This window comes from Haliotis cracherodii, unplaced genomic scaffold (assembly GCF_022045235.1).
Source record: "Haliotis cracherodii isolate W230 unplaced genomic scaffold, xgHalCrac1.p SCAF_5, whole genome shotgun sequence".
Classification (NCBI taxonomy): domain Eukaryota; kingdom Metazoa; phylum Mollusca; class Gastropoda; order Lepetellida; family Haliotidae; genus Haliotis; species Haliotis cracherodii.
This window is the reverse complement of record NW_027266308.1, coordinates 29,788,849-29,813,369: the sequence shown is the minus strand read 5'-3', so window position 1 is coordinate 29,813,369 and position 24,521 is coordinate 29,788,849. Positions and strand designations below refer to the sequence as shown.

Sequence of the window (24,521 nt, the reverse complement as noted above, 5' to 3'; positions counted from 1 at the left end):
AAATGTGGGACTGGAGGCTTTTGATTGTTCAAATATTGTTTTTGTAAACAAACTGTTCATAGCATCAAGATTCAACATGTTTATTGTATTCAAGGCCATATGACCCATATCACATGAAAATGTATAAATAAAAGTATCATGCATTACCTCTTGTTTGGAATATACAAAGTAAATATTTAGCAAAAGTACAATTTGTTTCTTCATTTTTCATGGCATCAAAGGGGTGATTATCAAGACTGCATACAAATTAAATTTGATGTCAGAAATTGATCGTATGTGAACAAACTTTGTTCAAGTGTTGAGGAAACTATAACTATGGTGATAATTATGTCACAAGACAAGGTAATTGGCAACTTTAATTGTATTTATGATCATGAATATTGCACCTCCAGTGATTCAATGAACAATGCAATGACATTGCTGGAGACAAATGTTGGCAGGACATTTTCATGATTTTTGCAAATGTTAATAGGACATTCTTCTGTACCTTGAGTCGGTACCTGTGTCTTAAGGACTATATCAATGTCCACGAAAATGAACCAATCTCAGCCCTGCAATGCCTAACTTCAGTACTTTATTAATTTGTAAGTGCAAAGATTAAAAGAAATCTACATTCATGATTATAACACAAATGACTAACTGACATGTCATTATTCTCCTATCTTTTTTGACAATTATAACTTATCAAAATAAAAAATATAATTATAATGATTATGTTTGATATTTCACAGGGTTTCTTCACATAGCTGTATTTTCTATAAATAACATGTATTATACATAAGAAAATGTGAATTGTCATGATTACAGTGATAACACTTATTCTTGTCATAAAAGGTTTATTTCACAAATTTAAATATGAAACTAATTTGAGTATACATGTACCTGATGTATATGTAATCAACTCTTTTGGTTGTTCAAGTTGTAACACTGTTTCTAAAAATGTTATCAGCATGCTACAATGCATTGTATTAAAGAAGTTGTTTATACCATATGGTCATTTGACTTCACAATCTACACCAAAATGTTGTACAATTGCAACACAGTAATTGATCATCCATCCCTACTATCTTCTGATTATTTGCTTCTGAATGCATTTGTTAAGGTTCAAAAGATAGGGTGTCACGTTTCACTGATGTATTGATGCATTGGAAATTTACACTGACAATCTGATACATGATACCCCTACCCATATATCGATTCATGTTTTATTACTGTATCAGTTTCCAAAAAGTTACATTCACAAAATTTTGCAGTAACTGCTCAGGTGAGCGTTTCTTTACTGACATAATACTATTATTGCCATAGTTGTGACATTATAACAGTAGCATCTCAGTTGTGTTTTTTGACCATCACATCACACTTGCAATATTGATGGAGCCGATTGTCACCCCTACTAATACCTCAGAATTTAGGATATTAATTTGAAAATTCCTGTTGATTATAAAGCTTTGCTCGGTGTCTGTATTTATAAGATCAAACAGAATGTTTTATGCAACCACTAGAGCATTATGATCGTGTCATATTCTTCAATATGCATGTATACTCTCAGTTGAAATCCAGCATAATACTATTTTATTCCATAAGGGCAGAGTATCCACTGAACTAAAAAATGGGTAGTCTGGCCTCAGTAACATGTTGTTAAATAATGTGAAAACAAAGCTATTTATCATTATGTATAAGCCTGATAAAACATTTCATCAAAGCTTTGTGGAACCTCACTTGGAACTTGGTTGTAGATAGAGAAAATAAACACAATGGGAATGATTCGGTTGAAGTAGCCCTAATTCTGTTTCACATTTACAAAAATGTACTGCTATGACTGCCATACATTGAAAGGCAGGTATAAAGATCACTTTGTTTAATGTTAACCAGGGGTTCATGCAGTTTTTGTCAAGTTTTAAGTGGGACTAAGCTTCGTCAAATTGGCAGTCCCAGCAAATTTGATTCAAGTCTGCAGAGTTCCATCCCTGCAGCAACGTGACAGCAACCTTGATCATGGGTTCGAATCACAGATTGCCCGGATAAAGTTTGTGGGTTTGTCATCCCCATACTTGTGCTGTAGGGTTCACCAGAGAGATAAATGTCTGAGACCTGCATCACTTTGGGCTGGCAAGCCATGATGTGAATGAAATGCTGTTTGAAATGGTGTAGAACCCTGTGTTTAAAATACCCGCCTGTCCAACAATCCAAAAGTTATGAGCCCGATGGTCAGGCTGATATAGTATTCCCCAAATTACCTAAGCATTTTAGCTTTAATTCAATGTAAATTAACTGTAAACGTTTAACGCATCATTCAGTCATTTCCGCATAGTTCTGAGAACTAACATTAAACAATAGTATTCTTATTTTTGCCATTTTGTTACTTTTGTTTGTTAGCAGGGTTCCGGGGCGGTCGGGTAGCCTAGTGGTTAAAGCGTTCGCTTGTCACGCCGAAGACCCGGGTTTGATTCCCGACATGGGTACAATGTGTGAAGCCCATTTCTGGTGACCCCCGCCGTGATATTGCTGGAATATTGCTAAAAACGGCGTAAAACCATACTCACTCACTCACTAGCAGGGTTCCCCTTAGACTCCAATATCTGAGAGTCACCTTGACTCAGCCTATGAATTTTTGGGAGTCAAAAATATTTTTTGAGAGTCAAATGTTTTATTGTATGATTAATTAAATTTAAAGTGTTCACTGTTAATGTTACACTTAAAGTTAAGTATCTTTTAAATATAATATGTCTTTAGTTTAAGTTAACTAGTGCTAATTAATGTTCTAAGCTGATTGTACTACAGAGAAATAAAGGATATATGAATGAAAAACAAAGTTTGTTGGTTTTATCTTTAATTACTTGAAACAATTACAGTGACACTAATACAGGATGAATAAATAACATCAGTCTCAACTGTGAGACATAATTTTTAATCATGGATGGATATTAAAATACATTTCATGTCAGATTATAATTTAATACCACTAACTCATTTACATGTTTTATCTAGTTATCTTGTATTATCTATCAACAGTGAAGTTGAACTGAAGAATTGTGAACACTCGTAATATTTTCTGGTTGAATACAGTTTATTAGCAACAACAAACACGACCAAAGCTTTACATTTCGTATTCGTGTATAATACACATCCTTCATTATGGGCAATTAAATCCTGAAAAAAATATCTCTCGTGTATAATACGCACAGACTTTTCTTCAGTCTCATTTCAGGCTGTCATGATCCGTCATCGGAAATAGCATAACAAATCCGAATTGAATTACGCAAGTTAATCCTGTTGTTACACTATCTGGTAATAAAAATGTGTTCTCTGTATATCTGACCTTATGTTTGTCATCTATTTTATTAATTTTATTTAAAATTTCGTTCAATAATGTTCACCTAAATTTCGGCCAAAACGATACTTACAACTTCCGTTTACCCCGTTCCATAGGTTCCGCTTAACCACATACTGTGACCGCGCCAAATCACATTATTCACCGCAACAATGATAATATTTTCTTCTGTTTTATTTTTTACGAGTCTACACATCTAGATAAACATATGTCATGGTTAACTTTTAGTGAGAAAATATGCCGAAACATGAAAAACCTTGTCCATTTGAGGAGTTTTCCTTTGTTTACATCACATGCTATCATCGAAGCCACACGGAGTGTGAAAGTTACGTTCACCTATATATATTTTGTCGTGTACCTCACAGTCGCACAGTTTTAGTAGCATATCTATATAATTATGCAAAACAATATGTAAAGCCCCGGGCTGTTCTGATTTTAGCGTTTGTTTTAAAACAAGAGAAAAGTCTGGTCATGTGACAGGCTATGCAAATTAGCCCATGGCAGTGGTGTTATGCGAAGTTATGTTACTTCTAAAAACGACAATTAATTAAAAACCAGACGTAAAATTTAAGATGTTTGCAAATATTGTCTTCAGAAAATGTTTATAAATTAAGTTCAGGTGAGTAGTTGTATTATTTTCATTCCAAAGCTGGTAAACAACAACATAGATATTTTGAAATTGCGTCAGTCATGACGCAGTCATTTATTTCTGGACGTATGTTTCCTTAATTGAGAGTCATATACGCAAGAATTCGGCGTCAGGGGAAACCCTGTTTGTTAGTCTTGGAAGTTCTCGACTGGCAAAATTGTATCTGGTCTGGTAACTTTGCAAAGTCGCCAGTCTGGTTGTCTGACTGAAAGTTTGGGGAATTTTATACTCTGGTGAAACCTAACTCACCCACTGACACTGATTCAGTCCCTGAAACTAAACTTTTTTTATGTATATCACTGCAGCAGTAATAATTACCGTAATAAAAGAAAGAGATTGTCTCAGAGTGACACAAGGCACTTATCACATCGTCTAAACTTTGGCTTGTGATGGGACCCCAGAGCACAGACATCCTTTAATGTTGAGATGCAGCAGAGCATCATCATTTGCTGGAGTTTCAAAGTGAAAAGTCACACTGACCCAAAGGTTGTCGGGAGATATGTGGTGGAATGGTTATAGAGCAAATTGGGGCATACATTAAGCCCCAGCCGTCAATACCAAGTCAGAGACAGATGTGTTGTGTACATGCACTCATCCGTACAGCTACAGCCTGGGAAAGAGAGGAATGGATTGTTTGGTCGGTGCAAGAAGACAAATGAGCGTTCAGGGTGTGATGTTGTAGGTCAATAGGGTAGGCATTGTTGTGTAAATAAGGATTTAAACAACATATCTGAAAGACATCGATTTGGGATCAGAAATGAATTAAAATACCTTTTCGATGACAATATGACCCTTCAAAATCAATATGTCAGTTGAAGTTCATGATTTAAACATGTGTTTTTTGATGCACCTACGATTAAGATTCAAGTTGGTTAAAGTCTCTACACAAATAATGTTGATTTACTCAAATGAAATGAAGAGTGTAGGTTTAGAGTGTATTTGTGTTACCTCATCGTGCTCAGCATTTGTATGTGTATGTGTGCATGTGGAACATTTCTCAATATTAATGTACAGCTTCCCAAAATCTCTTGTCTATACATTAAGCGACAAAATCCTTTCCATGTTGATAAGAAACTAGTTAAAGGAAGAAGTGTATACATGTATTCATGTAGGACCAGTGTCGAGAATAATGGAAAAGTTTGTTAAGCAGTAGGAATGTAACGATTCCCTGACACCTACAATATCATCGATATTTAGGTGCACACGATACTTAAATCGTCGGTTTGTGAGTCACTATGCACTATAAAGAGAACAGGAACTAATAGTGAGTGAGTGAGTATGGTTTTACGCCGCTTTTAGCAATATTCCAGCAATATCACAGCGGGGGACACCAGAAATGGGCTTCACACATTGTATCCATGTCGGGAATCGAACCCTTGTCTTTGGCGTGACGAGGGAACGCTTTAACCACCAGGCTACCCGACCGCCCGGAACTAATAGAGTTACCTCCAATAATGGCATAAGTAGCATAGCGCCACCTCTAAGCATGGCAAAACACAAAAACGTGATAGATGAGGACGCACCGACAAACAGTTTCATTTAATATCCATCCCTTCATTTAAAACTGTCTTGTTCTTGTGGTTTTCTTTGTTAAAGGTTTTGAGATAACAATAAATAAATGTTGTTTGTTTGTTGTTTAACCCTGCACTAAGCAATTTTCTAGCTGTATGACGGTGGTCTGTAAATAACAAGTGGAGCAGACAATCCAGTGATTAACATCTTAACATCATCAATCTTTGCAATTGGGATATGATGACCAAGTAAGCGAGCCTGACCACCCAATCCCATTAGTCGCCTCTTATGACAAGCATTGTCGCCTTTTACAGCAAGCATGAGTTGCTGAAGATACCAGGTGATACGACAGCTCAATTAAGCAGCCCCCTGTAAAGGGAATTTCTGACATAATGATAGGTCGTTTGAATTTAATGACACTGTTCAAATTTCAAAATTATGGATTAATTCTTGAGAAATCTATTCTAAGTATTTTCAAATGACTGATGAATATCTCAATAAATAACAGAATACCTGTCATGTGTCATGGCTTGGTCAAACGTCATAGCCACATTGAAGGTAATTTGCTCATGAAATGACTCGTTAAAGTTCCACTGAGAACATATTGGCAGCTTGATATGGAGACATTGTAGCACCAGCTAAGTTCACAAAAAGTATTGTTCTAGCTAGCTTGCATGTCCTTGGAGATCAAGGTCATTCAGTGTTAGTTGGACATAAGTATTGATAGTAATTTGACAACACTTGGTATACATGATCTTATAGGCATGACCTCAATTACATCAACTTTGAAGTGACCCCCATATCATGTCAAGGTCATTTATAGGTCAAATTATTAAGGTATCATTGCATCATGTTGAGTTACTCTATCCAGGTAGCGTCATGTGGTGATGTGTCATCCGTCACCTGATGTGGAAAAGTCAAAATGGTTCATGAGACATGTTTCTGATAGGAAAGTTTGGGGGCATTCATGGTGGGATGGGTCTGCTTCTGTTTTTGCATGTAATGCAAACACCTTTCTAGTTTTTGTATGTATCCTTACCGAAAACTGACCCTCAGGGTAGAAGATATTTTATGTTCATTCCCAATACAGGATATTTACCATCCCAAAACACACTTGCATTGGGATGTCTATGGTTGCACAACACTACATGGATCAAGAAAGTAGTGTACACATAACTGTATTATTGAGTAATGTTAGATTTATCGAAATGGTTTGTTTATAGGTATCAGAGTTAAGATTTATCTGATGTGAAATCTACCCAAAATCATGGTCAATCAGCTTTGGATATAGTTTGGTCCTTACAGACTGTAATGAGCCATTAACTTAGTGGATGTTTGAGTATCATTAGCCATTTGGCTACGTTTATGAACCCTTTTATCATATCATAGTCATTGAAGTTCTGATACAACCTGGTACAACTCTTTCTTTTAGGATCAGTAAAGGATATCATGCTTATGTTTTGGTTATCCTGTTTACATTGTTACTGACACAATCTTAGAATTATCAAATATATTCACTTTTTCATCTTTGGGGGTATATATGTACAAATAAATTTATCCACAATTTGTCACAACCTTTTGTGAGAGAGAAAGCAAATTGGCTCTCTTTTGTCAGAGGAGAAAATAACACTCATACATACACAGTGCAAAGCAATAAGAACTATTTTCAAAGTATTCTGATGCTTTGTTGAAAGATCAAAAATACATTTGAAACCTTGACAAGGTCCATAACTTTTAACTGCTCTGATGCAGCCATGACACAAACTTCAGTGCTCAAACACTTGATGTTGGTGGTTATAAATTATGGGTTTTGATTCAAGTTCTCTGATTTAGGGATCATGACTATAGCCTGGCGTGGCAGAAGTTAATGGAATGGGATGCTTATGGGTAAATGTCTTGCATGATTATTTCAGAATTTAGGCCTAGTGAGACTATCACTGAACTATCAATGGATTCCACTAAAGACTTTCATATTTTTATGCCCCTTTTATCAGACTGCAGCACTGTCATTGATTTGTCCATATTTGATAATACATTGGGATGAAGTTATGCAGACTTGTGGACAGTTATAGATGATTTGCTGAAGGATAGCAAGCTGGCATTTTTTCTTCATTCCAAGGATAGAATACTTCAGAAAATATATTTCAAATAGCCACAAATGGAAAAATATATTGATCAAACCTATTATTTATAATTTCCTGATTGAAACCATCCTACTGGTGATTGCATACACTTGCCACGCCAAAGTCTCTGGTTCAGTTCCCCATAGGGGAGAAAATGTATAGGCCATTAATGGTGTCAATTTTGATATTGCTGGAATATTGAGCTGGAAGAGGTGTAAAACCATACATACTCAGTGTGATTCTAGATGACAGTAAAGAGTATAATTATTTATATTGATCACAGATATTGACTTACGTAAATTCTGGAGTGCTTTTTTCGAATATTTATGTAACAGATATTGAAGACAACAAATTGAAATATGGGCCTGCCTGATTTCTACAGACAGCTTGGGGATATTGGAAACTGTCAGAAAAACGTGGCCCTAATGGACAACCTATGCCACCATAATGTGAACAATAATGTGTTTAGATCCCATCTGTTGATCTTGATGTGAAGCATCCATGACCTGCCCATTGTCATTGTGATGAAAATCCATATCTTTGATCTTGGCACCTCAGTCGCTGTTTCAGGGAACAAGAGCCCTGCATGACTGCTTGGTGATTCACCAGCTGATCAAGTAAGAGATTGTAGTTGATTTTAGATGGGTCGACAAATACAACATGAATATGGTGGCACTGTCTATATTATTGATCCAGGCCAAGCAAGCAGTAATACTATGAGGTCGCCAGTCTTCGCAGTGATGGGTTATCGCTGAGAATACGCTGACCTGACCAACAGCATTGATTCTTCTTGAGGGGTTGATGCACATTTAATACGAGTGAATGCCCGTAAGTCATCAAGGATTTTACCCCCTAAATCCCCCCAGGATGGTGACCTCTTACCTCTGTAGGTTGATGCCCTGACATGAGGGTGTCAATATTGTACTCAGAATCGTGTGTTAGTTTTTTAATGTTTGGAAAAGTCATGCACTGATGAGTCTGAAAAGTCTACTAGACAAAGAAAAACACATTTCTCATCAGATAATCTTAGATGTATGATTGAGTCAATTGTTGATGGTGCACAGTAGTTAGATGTGTTCAGCAGAGTTATGTCCCTTAACAGTGCAGGATCTACTGCATCTAACCTTATCTACAGTAGAAGATTTATGAAGAGGAAAGTAATTGATGCTGTACATAAAATCAACTATTGTTTATGCAATTCTATTAATTTCATATAAATTTTCATTTAATCAGTGGGTCATGGTTACTATGGCTACCATGGTTACCAGTAAGAATGTATCAACCAAAATGGGTGCCCAAACAAGTAACAGTAGCAGGCAGGCCAGTCCTTCTGCCCACAGCATTGCAGCGGTCAATCTGTCTGTAGTTCACAAGAATTGTAGGCAATCAACTACTGGCTATTACTGTAATTGATTGGGCTGTTGCCAGGAGTTTTCTCATCTAAGAGCCCCAAAGTCTCCTTTGAAAAATATTTCCCACTCTTTCATCAAATTAGTGTGATTAGGACTTGTGTGCCTTCTCTATTTGATAACTTTCAGAGTCTGTTATTATGCAGTGCTGTCAATTTTGTGGCATTGAATGACAGGGTTAACTTGAATCAGAGCCAGTAGATTCCTTTTTGTGTACCATGGGATTGGGATGGGGAAGTTAAATGTTGATGTTCCAGGCTACGTCTCGGTTCCTTAGTGGCTGTTTCCCGCACGTCAAGATCAGCATACACTGCACATTTAATTGGAGACCGCCGTTTTGATGATTTGCAGTTGCCATCGTTTTCATTTACCAGTTTCACAAATATATGCTTAACTTTGGAATGTTATGATGACACAGAACTGATCTATCAGTTTATGAAGAGCTGCTCTCTTTCTTTTGTCATTCTGGAAATTAACCACCACGTTTCAAGAACCATTGTCATGTTATTTACCAGGAGACTTTTATGGCTGTTATTTTCCTTGACTATAATTTTCCACACTCCACTTAGGTTGAATTTGAATCTAGATGTGTCAGTGCAAAAACTGTGCTTGTTGACATCATCAAGGTGGAGTTTGGCCTTCAGTTCAGAAAATAAAGTACCAATTTTGGAACAGACAAAACACTTGTCAAAGACCAAGATGGCTTTGAGGAATGGTCCATATGTCTCTTCATCATAGTTATTGATTGATCAAATTGGCCACAGCAGAGATTCATGGCCTTTGATATGATGGAGTAAGATCAATCATGTAGGTGTGACCAGAAGACCAGCTGTCAACAAACATGATAATCTGAAGTGCTTCTGAACTGTTTTTAGCCTTCATTTCAAACTTGGATGTTGACATGTGGCATTTTTTAATGCATCCCTATAACTGAATATTTGTTCAGATTGTAGCATCCCTGAAAACAGGACTGCATTTTTAAGGTTTGGTTGGAATTTATTTCCTCAAGGCCGGATAGGCATACACTGAACTTTTAATTAGAGTCTACCATTTAATGAACTGCACATGGCATTGTTAAGCTGCCATAGCATGAATCTATCAGTTTGTGAATAGCTGCTCATTCTAAAGTCATCACCTTTTAAGAACACATGAACTTCATTCACACTTTAAGGGATTTATCTTTATGACAAATTTGGTAAGTTTATGTCAAAAGAAAGGCATTGAACTTGAAAGAATATGAAAGAGGGTGTGTTTTTTTAGCATGTTATAAGTGATGATCTGACCTCCTTTTTTTTGGTATAAGAGGATTGAGAAGATATTATTGGATAATTTTTTGTAGCAATAGAATTATTAAAGAAGATTTTGAGTTAGTACACTCATTTGATTTGAGGATCTTATAAACACTCTTGCTATTTCACCCTAGCACCCTATTGCTATGGAAGTATAGGAGGCAAGATTGCCTCCATGGTATAGTGGACAGGTCATCTGCTCTGTGAGTGGAAAATTGGTGGTTCGATCTGGCTGCTTCATACCAAAAGGCATTAACAGCTGGTACTTGTTGTTACCCTGCCTGGTGCTTGGCATTAATAAGATGAAAAAAGACTGCTCAGTGTCAGTGTACTTTGTATGAGTAGGGTATGCATGTTAAATTGTGGCATGGTATCTCAGTGGACTGGTTCTTCCATGTGCAGATGTGTGCACACATACACACCCACACTATGAACTTCAAAATGGAAGTCCTGGGTCTTTTGTTATGACCCTAATTTTAAGAGTTAACAATTGATGGGTCTAACTTAAATTTGGGGAAATTTATACACTGGTATATGTGTATAAATCCTCCATATGCAAATGTGCACACATACACACCCACTCTATGAACTTCAAAATGGAAGTCCAGGGTCTTTTGTTATGACCCTAATTTTAAGAGTTAACAATTGATGGTTCTGACATGAATTTTGGGGAATTCAAATTTGAAAAGTTAACAGTTGAGGGGATACCTAGATTCTAATACTGTTGCAGTAAACCGTAAGGACCCCAGAATCATCCTTGAAGTCTAACAATGAATGTGTGTTGTACAGACAGTGAAACATGGTTATGGCCGAACTCCAAGGGAATGGTGAAATTTGTTATTTCTGAAGAAAAACCTTGTCCGCCATTTTGGATCACCCCACGATTCATATGCATTTCATTTATTATCTAGTATGTATATGGTGTGTATTTTTTTAAAGAACTCTAAATAACCATTCAAATTGAACATGTGCTAAAGTTCAGCTAGCCTTGACAATCTGTAAAAACCTATAGTGAAGCATTCAATTCAGTACACAGTCATGTTAGCAGTTTTATTTCACACACCAGAGAAACTGGTGACATCACCTTCCGTTCATCTCAGCGCCGCTTTTTAAAAACCCAGTTGACTTGCTACGTTAGGTTGTTTGACATCGCTTGTAATTAACATGTGCAGGTGTTAGATGTCTGTTGATAATTGAGGAATAGTTTTAGTGATCAAGATTGAAACTGATTAATGTTAGCAACATATGTGAGGGCTGCAGAGATAAGCTGTGACATTGTTGATACGCTTCAGATTGGTGTGAGTATTGACTCGTCCCTGATAGGAAGAGACACTAATCGAGGTTCACTAATCTGTGCTGTAGTGGTAATTGAATTATTACGTGTATGATGTTTGATTCAACGCTGATGATGACTGACGCTGATTGAGTTTGTTACTAACGTAAGAATATATTGAGTTTTATTATGAGTACATGGACTGAAAAATCAGTTTGCTATAGCTATTAATTTTTTATACAGAATTTGTAACTTGCATTAATTTTGTTCGATAATATAGTAAGTAAACCAGTTGGGACTTTTGAAATACTTTGTTGTAACCGTTTGTACAATAAATCTGCATTTGTTGTAACCATGTTCTACTTATATGAATTTCATTTCAGGATCCAAAGCTGCTCTTAGAAATTGAGCAGAAAGGCTCAGGAAACCTTGAGTCTCGCACGGTGACAGTATGCAGTGGCCTGGATCTTGTCAACATCAGCTATACACCTATGATAGCACAGTCACAGGATATAGCAAAGGTACCAGTGTCATGTTATTTACCAGCACAGTTTTCCTTGCCTGTCATTTCTCACACTCCACTTAGGTCGAATTTGAATCTAGGTGTGTCAAGCGCAGTGTTTGACCTTTATTTTAGAAAATAAACTACCAATTTTGAAGCAAACAAAACACTTGTCAAAGAGCATGATTGCTTTGTGGAGTGGTCCGTGTTTCTCTTCATCATAGTTATTGATTAAGCACATTGGCCACAGCAGACATCCATGGCATTGAAAGGATGAAGTAAGATCTGTCATGTTGGTGTGACCAGAAGACCAGCTGTCTACAAATACGATAATCTGAAGTGCTTCTGAACTGTGTTTAGCCATCATATTTTTAACTCGATGTTGACATATGGCATTATGATACATCCCGATAGTTGCATATTTGTTCAAATGTTATTAGCAGCCATAAAACATGACTGCTTTTTTAAGGTTCTATTGGAGTTTGAATGCTGCTGTCTGATTTTTCAAAGGCCTACTACACTGAGATTATTGATGTTAAATGGTTTCCTCCAAATGGCCGTGAGGGATTCTTTGGGGCAAGTCATGAAAAGGTCAAGGTCATGAGATCTCATGAGTAATCTCACAATGTTTAGGCTATACTTTCTATAATGGTATTGATGCACCTCTCATTAAACTTCTCTATGACTGGACCCTTTTGGTAAAAAGAGTAGTCAAAGGTCAAGGTCAGAGTTCAGGTTTTTTGCTAAAAAAAGTCAAAGGTTAAGGTCAGCGTTCCAATCTTGCGACTTGAGCCATTAGTTCAAAGTGGAAGTTATCTTTTCAGATTGGAAGTATATTACCTGTTCATATTTGGGGAAATGGTGGTGAAGGGATTTCGGTACTTTCGTTATTTCAAGTACTTGCAAACATCACAAGTGTATTTTGTTTTTATTTCTTGTAGATATGGTTCGAGGGACTAAGACAGATAACTCTCAACACAAAGGCCAACAATGTGTGCCCCATGACACAGCTCAAAAAACAGTGAGTATTCTTGTCACTCACCATGTTAGCAGTATCCTGTGGAGAGATCGATGCTCATGATATTCATCACTCAATTGTCTGGTCCAGACTGGTCGGTTATTTACAGATCACGGTCATATAGCTGGAATATTGCTGAGTGCGGCGTTAAACATCAAACAACCAACCAACCTAAACCCTACCTCGCCATCTCGCAATGCCAGTTTAAATAGAGAATCTATTCAGTAACAGTCACATGATATCAAGTCAGTGAACACTTGCCCAGCTAAGCAGTTCATTGCTCAATGTAAGAATATGATGCACTTGACAAAAAAAGAAGTCTGTCCAATGTTATAAATATGATGCTCTTTGCTATTAAGGATTTTTCAAAATAAATTTGGTTTGCATAACAAGTCAGACTTAGATATTAATTCCATCGAAACAAAGGGAATATCCCAGTATATCTGATGGTAACCACTGCTTCAATGGATCTTCTTGGTGAGATGGTTCCTATCACCTATTAGCATATTAATAAGTTTTTGATTCAGTCTCATTGACTCTTTAGAAAAAGTTCCACTGGCTTTTGTGGTCTGGGGCTTGAGTCTTGCACTCAACAGAACATTGGTAGGGGATATGGGTATTTTATGCTTGTGTTCCTTTGTCTGCCTATGTTTTATCATTAGTTGTGAGATGGGAAAAGAAATTGTTTTCCTTGAGCTTGTGACCTTGTTGTTTTCAGCTGGATGAAACTCTGCTTTATGGTGAACCCAAGTGGCAACATCCCAGTGCGCAGGTCAGTTGTTGAGTGATGATCCTTGATTTCTATGTTTCCTCGTTTGATCTTCTAAAGCCTATAGTGAGGTAACCTTGTGCTTTAAGCATTCGCCTGTGACATCAAAGACCAGGTTCAATTCACTACATGGTTACAATGTGTTAAACCCATACTTGTGTGAAGTCCACCATCATAATCATTGCTGGAATGGTGCTAAAAGGGGCCTTTGCTCCATAATCTTCTGCCTATATTTGGACTACGCACAGACATTTTGGGTAACAGATCTATGTAATTAGTGACCCAATTATAAGGAATTGATGTTTGAACAATTTGTTCACTCACCATCATATTGTGTGTGGCATTCTTTATGATAAAAAAATTTTTCTCCCACAGTATAACCCGGACATTTGCTTCAGGCAAAACACAAGAAAAGATGATTATGCAATGTTTGAAAGAGTTGAGTCTACCTTGTGGCAAGGTGAGTAGGATATGCAGTGGGAAATTGAGTTGCTGTGCACGTGTGCATGCCATTGTTGTTCAGTGAGATCCCACTTTCTGAGAGGTAACTCAAGTCAGATTCAGATGTCCAGATATTCTGTTATACGGATGATTTTTATCATAAAAAAGGTGTCCAAATGGGTTCCAATGCATCAGCATCTATACGTCTGGACTGTGAATCCCAAAATGGTCAAATTAAAATCTTTGGTTTGCCAGTATAATACCTATATTCACTCGTTGGTCAGCATCATACCCATGTTCACTGATTGGTCAGCATCATACCCATGTTCACTGATTGGTCAGCATCATACCCATGTTCACTGATTGGTCAGCATCGTACCCATGTTCACTGATTGGTAAGCATCATACCTATATTCACTCGTTGGTCAGCATCATACCCATGTTCACTGATTGGTCAGCATCGTACCCATGTTCACTGATTGGTAAGCATCATACCTATATTCACTGGTTGGTCAGCATCGTACCCATGTTCACTGATTGGTCAGCATCGTACCCATGTTCACTGATTGGTAAGCATCATACCTATATTCACTCGTTGGTCAGCATCATACCCATGTTCACTGATTGGTCAGCATCGTACCCATGTTCACTGATTGGTCAGCATCGCACCCATGTTTACTGGTTGGTCAGCATCATACCTATATTCACTCGTTGGTCAGCATCATACCCATGTTCAATGGTTGGTCAGCATCATACCCATGTTCACTGATTGGTCAGCTTCGTACCCATGTTCACTGGTAGGTCAGCATCATACCAATGTTCACTGGTTGGTCAGCATCATACCTATATTCACTCGTTTCACCAAAGTAGTAAACTTCCACGATCAGAGACTCTCAATGTTTCCTTTTTTAACTTACTCTCTATTCCTGATGGTAGTGGCTTATATCATTATTGGTCAATGCCCAACTACTAAAGGATTACCATTTATATGTTAAAACTTTCTTGTGTACAGCACTACTGGCGATTAATATGCATATGTCATTGCAAAATTTGAAAAACATCTTTGGACATTTTGAAATACAATCAGTCAGTGTGCTAGAAAATGAACCCTATCTGAAATCCTGCTGCTATTTCGTGGCAAGCTGTTTTGGCTAGGGATACCAGTTTTACATACTTGCTTCATTGATGTTGTCCGTCTTTTCTTTGAACAAGTCATTGCATCTTCCATGTCTTTGTTATTTTCAGCTTGATGAAATTGAGCCGTCTGCATTTACTTTTGACAAGTTCTATGAGCTGTACCACAAGATCTGTCCAAGGAGTGATATAGAGGAACTCTTCCGAGAACTGTGAGTTGGACATGAAATTAATAACTCAGTAGGGGTGATCGGGTAGCGTAGTGGTTAAAGCGTTCGCTTGTCACGCCGAAGACCCGGGTTCAATTCCCGACATGGGCACAATGTGTGAAGCTCATTTCTGGTGTCCCCCGCCGTGATACTGCTTGAATATTGCTAAAAGCTGCGTAAAACCATACTCACTCACTCACACACTAAAAACTCAGTCTGTGCCAAAAACTTGCCTAGCTTGTCTTTCGGAAGTATTTCCAGTAGATTTTAACCTTATCATATGGACAAGTCAAGACCGGAAATGTTTTTGCTAGACTCCTGACTTCGGACAAGTGGAACGTCGCTATATAAGTGCAATAATCTTGGATGCAACGTTAAACCCCATTTCACCTCACCTCGGACAAGTGGCTAAAGATGCCAACTGTAAACTACAGCTCGTGTGAGAGTAGCTAAAGATTGTCTCTTTGGAATTAATGAACATTAAATCTTAACATGCTTAAGGAACAGATCGTCCATGAATTATGAGAAAGCTATCTGTGATTTTGCTGGAGACAAATAACATTAGGATATTTTCTGGATTTGATAGGACATTCTTCCATATCATTGACAAAATTGAATTTGTCTGATGAAAAACTGATTTGAAACCGTGTTATGTTTTATGGCTTACCCAGGGTTAGGTTTTGTTAGGAAATGTAGAAAAGAGTTTGCTTGCTGGTCACAAGTTTTGTTATGTATGACAACATGTTTTTAATGCCACAAACAATGCTTGATTTGTTTCAGAACACAGAATAAACCTTTCCTTACTGTAAATCAACTGATAGATTTTTTCAATGAGGTAAGTCCTTCACTTGACAACTGCCGAATACATGTGAAGCAAACAAACGAATTTCTTTTGTTGCCTACTTGTTACCATGGTGATAGTACAACTGTGAAGTAAAAGTCCAGATTAATACAGTGTTATGAAGATATTTCACATCTGTATGCCACCAGTATCTAAATAGTGGTATCAAATAATGATCACTGCTAGTCTTCTGTTTAGGGATGCATCTAATGTTAAGATCTTAAGACTCTACAGGTCAAAATTCGCAAACTTATACTCCCAGCTATGCTTAGTCTCCATATTGTTAGTATTGACTTGTCTTAATTCCAATCGTGGAAATAAAGGGCTGTTCACAGAAAGTCAGTTCAGATGTAAATATACCAGCAAGTCAGCATTAGAAATTGGCATTAGTCCCATAGTCCTTGCCAAACTGCCCAGTAGTTAAGGTATAAAACAGACTAGTATAAATTTGTCATTTTATCATTATAAGACTAGTAGACTAAAACAGTTTTTTGTACTGCTGCAAGTGGAGCATCTTGACAAATTTTTGTGTGTGATATGTTTAGGGTAGGAAATTTAAGAGCTTTTAAATATTGAAACCATGCGCCACACTGCTGCACCGAGGAGGTAATTCTTGCATCATCATTGAAATTGAAGCTGCACATTCTGTTGAATGAAGACTGGTAGACTCAAACACCAGATCAGCTGGGAGATGTGGGAAGTTAATGGCATGTTATAAAGCAAGAAATACTGTTCAGCTCTATGCTGATCTCACTTGAAGAGAGAATTCTAATCAGCTTTTGTCATGGCGCATTGTCTGGTGCCTGTCCATATCCATGTTTGGATTGTCTGAGACCTGCGTCCTATTGGGCTTTCCTCCAACAGTAAGCTGGCACACTCGGATATAACTGGAATAATGTTCAAAGCAGTGTTAATACCAACTCAATAACTTACTCCATGTTTGAATTTATTGTACATGAGTAGGGAATGTCCATCTTCCCGAGACCAGGAAGTAAACTGACCAGAAAAGTCCAGTTTCCACCCTTCCTGAACTAGGCTGGAAGTTGTGGCTCGAACATAGTGCCACCAGTGGCTATTATGAGTTATGTCCCTTCTATGTCCCTCCTATTGACCAATCAAATTCCATCTCTCATACCTCTTGCATTTGCTTCAAACAAAATGGGGGCACCCAGTCAAGATCGATAATCAAGACCTGTTTTGTAATAAAACGGGTCTTACCTCGCACATTGATTAAAAACATTTGGAAAGTTTCTGTTGATGCCCAGTTGACGGTAAACATCCTTTGCAAATCCTGCAATCAATTCAAATCTGCACATCAGTTTAAAAGCCTGATCTAGACTTTGAAATGCGATTTTGATTGGACTATGCTTGGGCTTGTTAGTCCAACCAGACCATAACTCCGAAATTCCAGTCTAGTTGGCAAGAGTGGAAACTGGACTTTAATGGTCAGTTAACTCCCTTGCCTCGGGAGGATAAGGGATGTCTTATGCAGAGACTTCTTTTTCATATTCTTGTTTACCCTTTTATATTTATGATTTAATGTTGCAAATGTTGTAAAAGTTGTCAGGTGAGCTGCAGAGTCTTCTGGGTCTGTTTCTTTCTACATCTGTCAGCAACACTAATGATAATTTACTTAATTAATTTGTACTTACTAGAATCAAAATCACCAGAATCCTTTCAATTCTCATTAAAAGGTAAAGAGACAAGAAACATGTTAAACGGTATGTCAGTTAGGTACAGCTAAAAGGATGATTTGTGATTATAACTGCAATATGTTTCTTTAATGTTTGCAGCGTCAGAGAGACCCTCGTCTTAATGAGATCCTGTTCCCATTTTACAATCAGAATCGGGTGATAAACATCATAAAGGCATATGAGCCAAATGAAGATAACGGTGGAAAGGGTAAGCACAAGGAATAACACCATGTGGAAAATGTGTGGATTTAGGAGATAAACATACTGTGTTTTCAAGGTAGAGCTAGGTTTCCTGTAGATTTAACTGCACTCAATTGAATTTGGAACAGAACTTGCAGTGACTTTGAGAGTTAAAAGCCTTAAGTAACTGAACATGGGCATCAGTTTGCCGAAATTGCAGGAGAGTATGAATTATGTAGGGAGAAATCTGAGATTATATCAATCACATGTTGTAGTATTCCGATTGGGTGGAATGATACTCACATTAGGAACCACAGGTTTGACTTATCCAGATCAAAGTAGCCATGAATGTCACTCGGATATACCTGAGATACTACTAACTAGGGTGTCACTCAACATGCTAGTAATTCCGTCATTTGAAATTGTACAACACATGAAACTAAACTTGTCTAGACTAAATTGTGTCGTTTTAAATTGTACAACACTTGAAACTGAATTAAGATAAAATTCTGCTTAAAAATGTACTTTTACCTCTCCAGCTGGAGCTATTTCTAGCTGGACATAGTCCTTTTATTAAGTTTGCAATGTATTAAGTGTCATATAGATCTTGTAGGCTGTTTGGACGGGCACACACGGCTGTCTGTTAGTTGTTTTTCAATTTGTACATGTGAAGCTGAAATAACATATCCTTCTCATCTGCTGTAAAACTATTCTAACTTCCATCAAAATCAGCTTGTGTTAAAGGGATGTTAAACTTTGTTCACTGTTCACAATTTGTTGTCACAGAGATGATGAGCTTGGATGGATTCTGTCGGTATCTGATGTCGGATGAGAATGCACCTGTGTTCCTGGACAGACTAGATATCTACCTGGAGATGGACCAGCCACTGGCTCACTACTTCATCAACTCATCCCACAACACATACCTGACAGGTAGACAGTTTGGTGGCCGGTCGTCAGTCGAGATGTATCGCCAGGTGCTGCTTGCAGGTTGCAGGTCAGTACCATTTTCATTGTTCAAAATTTGGTATACAAGTCAGGGGTCATTCTCTTGGTTCTAGTGATTAAAACTATAGATGATGGAGTTCTTCAGAATAACAATTACTTTGGCCAAAATCTTTAGTACCAGCATGATTTAATGAATTCAGTATAAATGAAATCCCTAATTCATGAGCAAGACTATGAAAAGTCTGGTGTAATATGATGCCTATCTTTACTCGTCTTCCTGACATGTCCAGTAGACTATTTGAAAATCTAGTTTTCAACCTTGCCATTTCAAGCCTTCTTTTCTTGGCTCCATCGTGGCACCCCTCTGTGTAGAACACAAGTTGTATCCTTTGTGATGAAAACGTAATATCCAATCAGATCTTTGTTTTTATTTCCAATGGCATCACAAAGACACCTACAATAGCAGACAACTTGGTCGATCAGTTAACGAAAAATATCACTCTTACAATAACAGACTACACAGTATCAAATAACACTGCACATTGGGCTAACATTAAAATGCACAGCGGGGGTTGTCTAAAAATAGCACTGTGTCTCAGTCATTGCAATAAGCGTTCAGTTGTTTCAGTTAAAAAACAATGAAGTTTGCACTCAGATGTATAAAAGTACTTCGGTGAGTTGATTGAAAACTTTGAACCAAGCACAAATTTGACAGGCTGTGGGCATTACAGCAAACACATTTTCAGAACCCAGGTGTTGATTTTGTTAAACTTCCGATGAGTGGACTATCAATATAAGCAAATAAAAGCAGACTTGAAATGGAATGGGTGAAAAGTAGACTTTGATATAGGTTAGCGGACACTCTTGTCTCGGGAATATGATCTTTACTATGGAATATGTGTTTATGATTCTCAGAGTGGTGTGGATTATGTTTCTAGGTTTTTCAACACCATATCATGCTCATGGGTTCCATGTAGTAAACATCTGCAGCACTTTCCTCTCACATCAAGCTGACACTCTCTGATATAACTGAAATACTGTTCATAGTAGTGAAAAACCAAACTCATTCACTCACTGACTCATGTGTGTTGGTGTTGTACAGGTGTGTGGAGCTTGACTGTTGGGATGGCCGCAATGAAGACCAGGAGCCAATCATCACTCACGGCAAGGCCATGTGTACTGACATCCTCTTCAAGGTAAAGTCAAGTCACATTTCTACATACAGTGACACATTAATTTCAACTTCAGAAACAATGTTTCCACATACATTAAACTATGTTTATAACAAACATGCATATGACAAACTAATGACAAACTAACAAAATTACTTTTGGTCCAGGCCAATTGTTGTATATAAACTGTGTATATGCTTATAACGACCTATGGTTATAACAAACTAAAATTGGGTGGTCAGACTTGTTAACTTGATTGGTTGCATCTCATCGTACTCTGAGAGTCTGGGTCATTGCTCACAATATACCGGTAAATCATTTGATTGTCTGGTCCAGATTTCATTATTTACATCATCACTGTGCAGAATACAACAACATACAAACAAAAATGGTAATTTAAAACTGGCTAACACAATGTGTTTATCACTTAAGTGTTGTATTTCTATCTTGTCTTCAAATTGGTTTCGTCTTCTGTATTGTGACTATAACCATATATTGATGCATTGTTTATTTCCTAATCTTAGGACTTTATATTGTGCCAGTGGGTTTGGAGTTATTTGACCTTACAATTCCTATTACAGGATGTGATTCAAGCAATTAAAGAAACAGCTTTTGTAACATCAGAATATCCAGTCATCCTATCCTTTGAGAATCATTGCAGGTGAGTGGGAATAGTTGGAACAATTTTAGCTATTAAAATACCTGACATTGAAGTGGAATCAAAGTCATATGTTCCAGATTAGCATGCTTTGTAGTAACGTTGACTCAAGTTAATTTGATGTAAATATGTATATTTACAACTTATCATATTCTCAAACTATGCATTTCATCCTCTCCCTCGATCCTGCTTTGGAAGCTATGCTAAAACAAGTTTCCACCTTCACAAACACTTCACCCAAACACTTATGGTGGTGAGATCGGACGCCCCTCCCAAACTGACAGACCAATAACCCACTACACCTGCGCTAGGATCTGACTCATTACACCATCATCTTCATTGGTGGCTTCAGGAGTGGAACGTCTGCGATTGAGTCTTTTTTATGCTGTTCACACCAACCATAACTTACTGCGTGTGGCAGGGTATTGGTCTGCAGATGAACAAAATCTACACATCAACAATTTGAAGTTTAAAGTGGTGGTGTTAGTGATAACACATTGGGAGGAAGTCCTACGAGTACCCTGACTGATGGTTTAATCAGACAACACATCAGTTGTGTTGTACATCAACAAGATGGGATCGACGCAATGCCCATCGCTTCTATGCACGACCATCCAGTTCTTATAACGGTTAGACTTTACATTCAAGTTCGAGCCAGGCACATTCTGAGGATGCTCTATCACTACTCATTCAACCATCCCCGATGGAGTGGCAACTCAATCTGGAGATATTTCAGAGGATTTGCCAGATCTACCGGAAACCAGAAACCTACTGTTCACAACCAGATACAACAGTCAACGGATGTCGCAAAAGATCTCAGACACCAAACGACTTAATCTACTTTTGGTTGCACCCTTCTGGCCAGCCAAAAGCCACTGCAGAGTGATGACATCATCATCTACTTCTACAGACAGACCTACTACCTCAGCCACACCAACTCAAGCCAGCTACATCTGTCAACAAAAAAGGAAATCTTTGCATTTGGCACATTTCAGAAACCTTTGATTACCAGAGATTGTTTTAGAAGAATGACTTGATCTATTGCTGAGGCACATCTCAAAAGATAGTGGAATACCTTCAGTGCTTGAGGTCATCAAGGATGCTGAAAGGATCTACACTTGCTACTTACATGGCAGCAATCAACTCTGTGATTGCCTTGACCATGGATAAGAAGATTTCCATAGTAGTGGAACTTCAAGCCTTGATTAGATCGTCCAGATTAACAGACCAATCATCTTGATTCTGGCCACCAGCTTGGGATCTGAATGTTGTCTTACATCATTACATGCTCAAGACAGTCCTTCTGTTGGCATTAGCTACTGCAGCATGTGTCAACAAACTCTGTGTCCTTGATGTCAACAAGGTTCAATTCAAGAGTGCCATGGCAATGTCTTCCAAGGCCTATGATGGGACTTTATTGCAAAGTGCAAACTCACTGGACAGCTGGACAGTTTATTCAGAATCCCTTAGCTCTCATCTATTTTAGGCACAGACGATCTAGAAAATGTATCACTCTACCCAGTGATTGATAGTTTTATGAAACGAAAAAAGAGTTGCCAAGATGCTCCGCCTTACGTTTTAGAGCCTATGTGGGGGGGGGGGCAGACCTGAAGAACTTCACAGGATGATTTGCTCTTTCTCCTATGCGGGCTGAGTTGTCGATTATTTTCCTTTCTCTTGTTCTGGCGTATTCAATTACTGTGATGCCAAGCTGTTCTGTCTTATGTCTGTCGGATGTATGCGTGAGGGATTTGCTTTCTCTTGGGGTGGGTTATAACTTGTGGCCAAACAGGTGTCCCTTAGTTCAATGTTACACAGTTGTTTGTTAGATCGCCGTCCTGCATGAAGACAAGGAATACATCAGTTACCTGACCTCATGTTAAGTAATTCCTAGAAGCACAGAGGGTTTTTTGAAGCAACACATACACGGGTTCTCGTTTTTGACGACCCAAGATGATGTGATGATCGCCACATTGGATCATGGTTTAGGACCTGCTTCCTCATTTATGTCTCATGGTTGAGATCTTTTTCAGGCTTGGGCATCTGTGCCACACCTACCAAGCGTGGGATAAATGCATAGTGCGAAATCTTGTTTAAAAATTTGAATATTTGCAATAAATTCTATAGTAATAATACTTATCCTATCTCACACGCAAAACATCCACCCGGCCATCCCTGCATCACAGTTATAACAGCCTGTATGTTCTGAGAGAGAAAATGAGTAAGCTGGGATGTAACGTGATCAGGCAGCACGAGATGCATGAGTTGCACAGACCGTTGGTGATGGTAACCAAGGCTACGGCTGGAATGTGTTTGGGTGAGATGTTTTTAGAAGCTGAAAACTTGTTTTTGGATCGTTTCCACACCAGGATCGAAGAAGAAGGATGAAATGCATAGTGTGAGATCTGATTAGAATTATAATACATGTATATAATTTATTGTAAATTTGTAAGTCTTAATAAACTAAATTCTAGATACTAAAGGGAAATTGAGGAGCTGATCTATTGCAAAATTTGGAAGTGTCTCATTTTAGACAAATTATTTCTTAATTTGTAAAGCATGTTAGCAAGATAGATGAGAGATACATATATAGAACAGACTTGTCTGCTGGTAGGTTCTTGTGTTCACTGTACAACTCTAATTGCTGTTAATCACAAGATTTTTAAGGACACAGTTTAGGTCCCCAATAGGATGTGCTGCATGTGAGAATCAAAGACTATTCGTCAAACCGTCAAAGATATGATTGAAGTTCATGGTAGAAGGATTATAAAAAAAATTGCATTGATTTATTCATCTTAATGTGTTAGGGATTTCTTTTCAGCAAACTCCAACAATTCAAAATGGCTAAATACTGTGAGGAGATTCTTGGAGAGTATTTACTGAAAAAGCCCTTGGAGTCAGTCCCAGTAAGTTTATCAATGCAGCTGACAGTGTCTATAATGCAGAGAAAGTGAGGGATTATAACACATGCTTCATTGAAGACAGGATTGACTTCCACAGCAGCATAGCATTGAAAGAATTAAAATCAATAAGTGAATCATGTCTTCTCTGATAATATAGCTTCTAAATGCCAGTTTCTGGAATATGACTACCACGGATGCAAATGGCTCAAGCCTACAATTCCAGTTCGGTTTGTCTAATATTATTGTTATCCTGAGGCTATTACAAGACTATTGCTGGCATTAATACAGTGACACTTTTTTATTTGGACATATTGGAGTATATTGTCATGTCAGGTTCACTGCACCTGAACGAAAACAATGACATGTAACAGTATATAATGAAGCTCACAATGAACAGTATATTGCTTCTCACCTAATTCCTGTGTCTAATGTGGTCAGTTTGTTTGCAAGGGTTGATCCAGCTTTT

At 37.8% G+C, this 24,521-nt stretch overlaps 1 protein-coding gene across 4 annotated transcripts in view; it reads left to right on the top strand.

The window, feature by feature from the left end:
* The window catches only part of LOC139444402 (1-phosphatidylinositol 4,5-bisphosphate phosphodiesterase beta-4-like), a 108,500-nt gene that overhangs the window by 44,558 nt on the left and 39,421 nt on the right, over positions 1 to 24,521 (top strand). For all 4 annotated transcript variants that reach the window (XM_071225373.1, XM_071225372.1, XM_071225370.1 and 1 more), the window contains exons 5-15: positions 11,970 to 12,107; positions 13,030 to 13,109; positions 13,825 to 13,878; positions 14,251 to 14,335; positions 15,562 to 15,662; positions 16,440 to 16,494; positions 18,294 to 18,402; positions 19,161 to 19,371; positions 20,425 to 20,518; positions 21,076 to 21,155; positions 23,974 to 24,058. In XM_071225373.1, the coding sequence (XP_071081474.1) occupies positions 11,970 to 12,107; positions 13,030 to 13,109; positions 13,825 to 13,878; positions 14,251 to 14,335; positions 15,562 to 15,662; positions 16,440 to 16,494; positions 18,294 to 18,402; positions 19,161 to 19,371; positions 20,425 to 20,518; positions 21,076 to 21,155; positions 23,974 to 24,058 (1,092 nt within the window). The remainder of the gene's footprint in view (positions 1 to 11,969; positions 12,108 to 13,029; positions 13,110 to 13,824; positions 13,879 to 14,250; positions 14,336 to 15,561; positions 15,663 to 16,439; positions 16,495 to 18,293; positions 18,403 to 19,160; positions 19,372 to 20,424; positions 20,519 to 21,075; positions 21,156 to 23,973; positions 24,059 to 24,521) is intronic.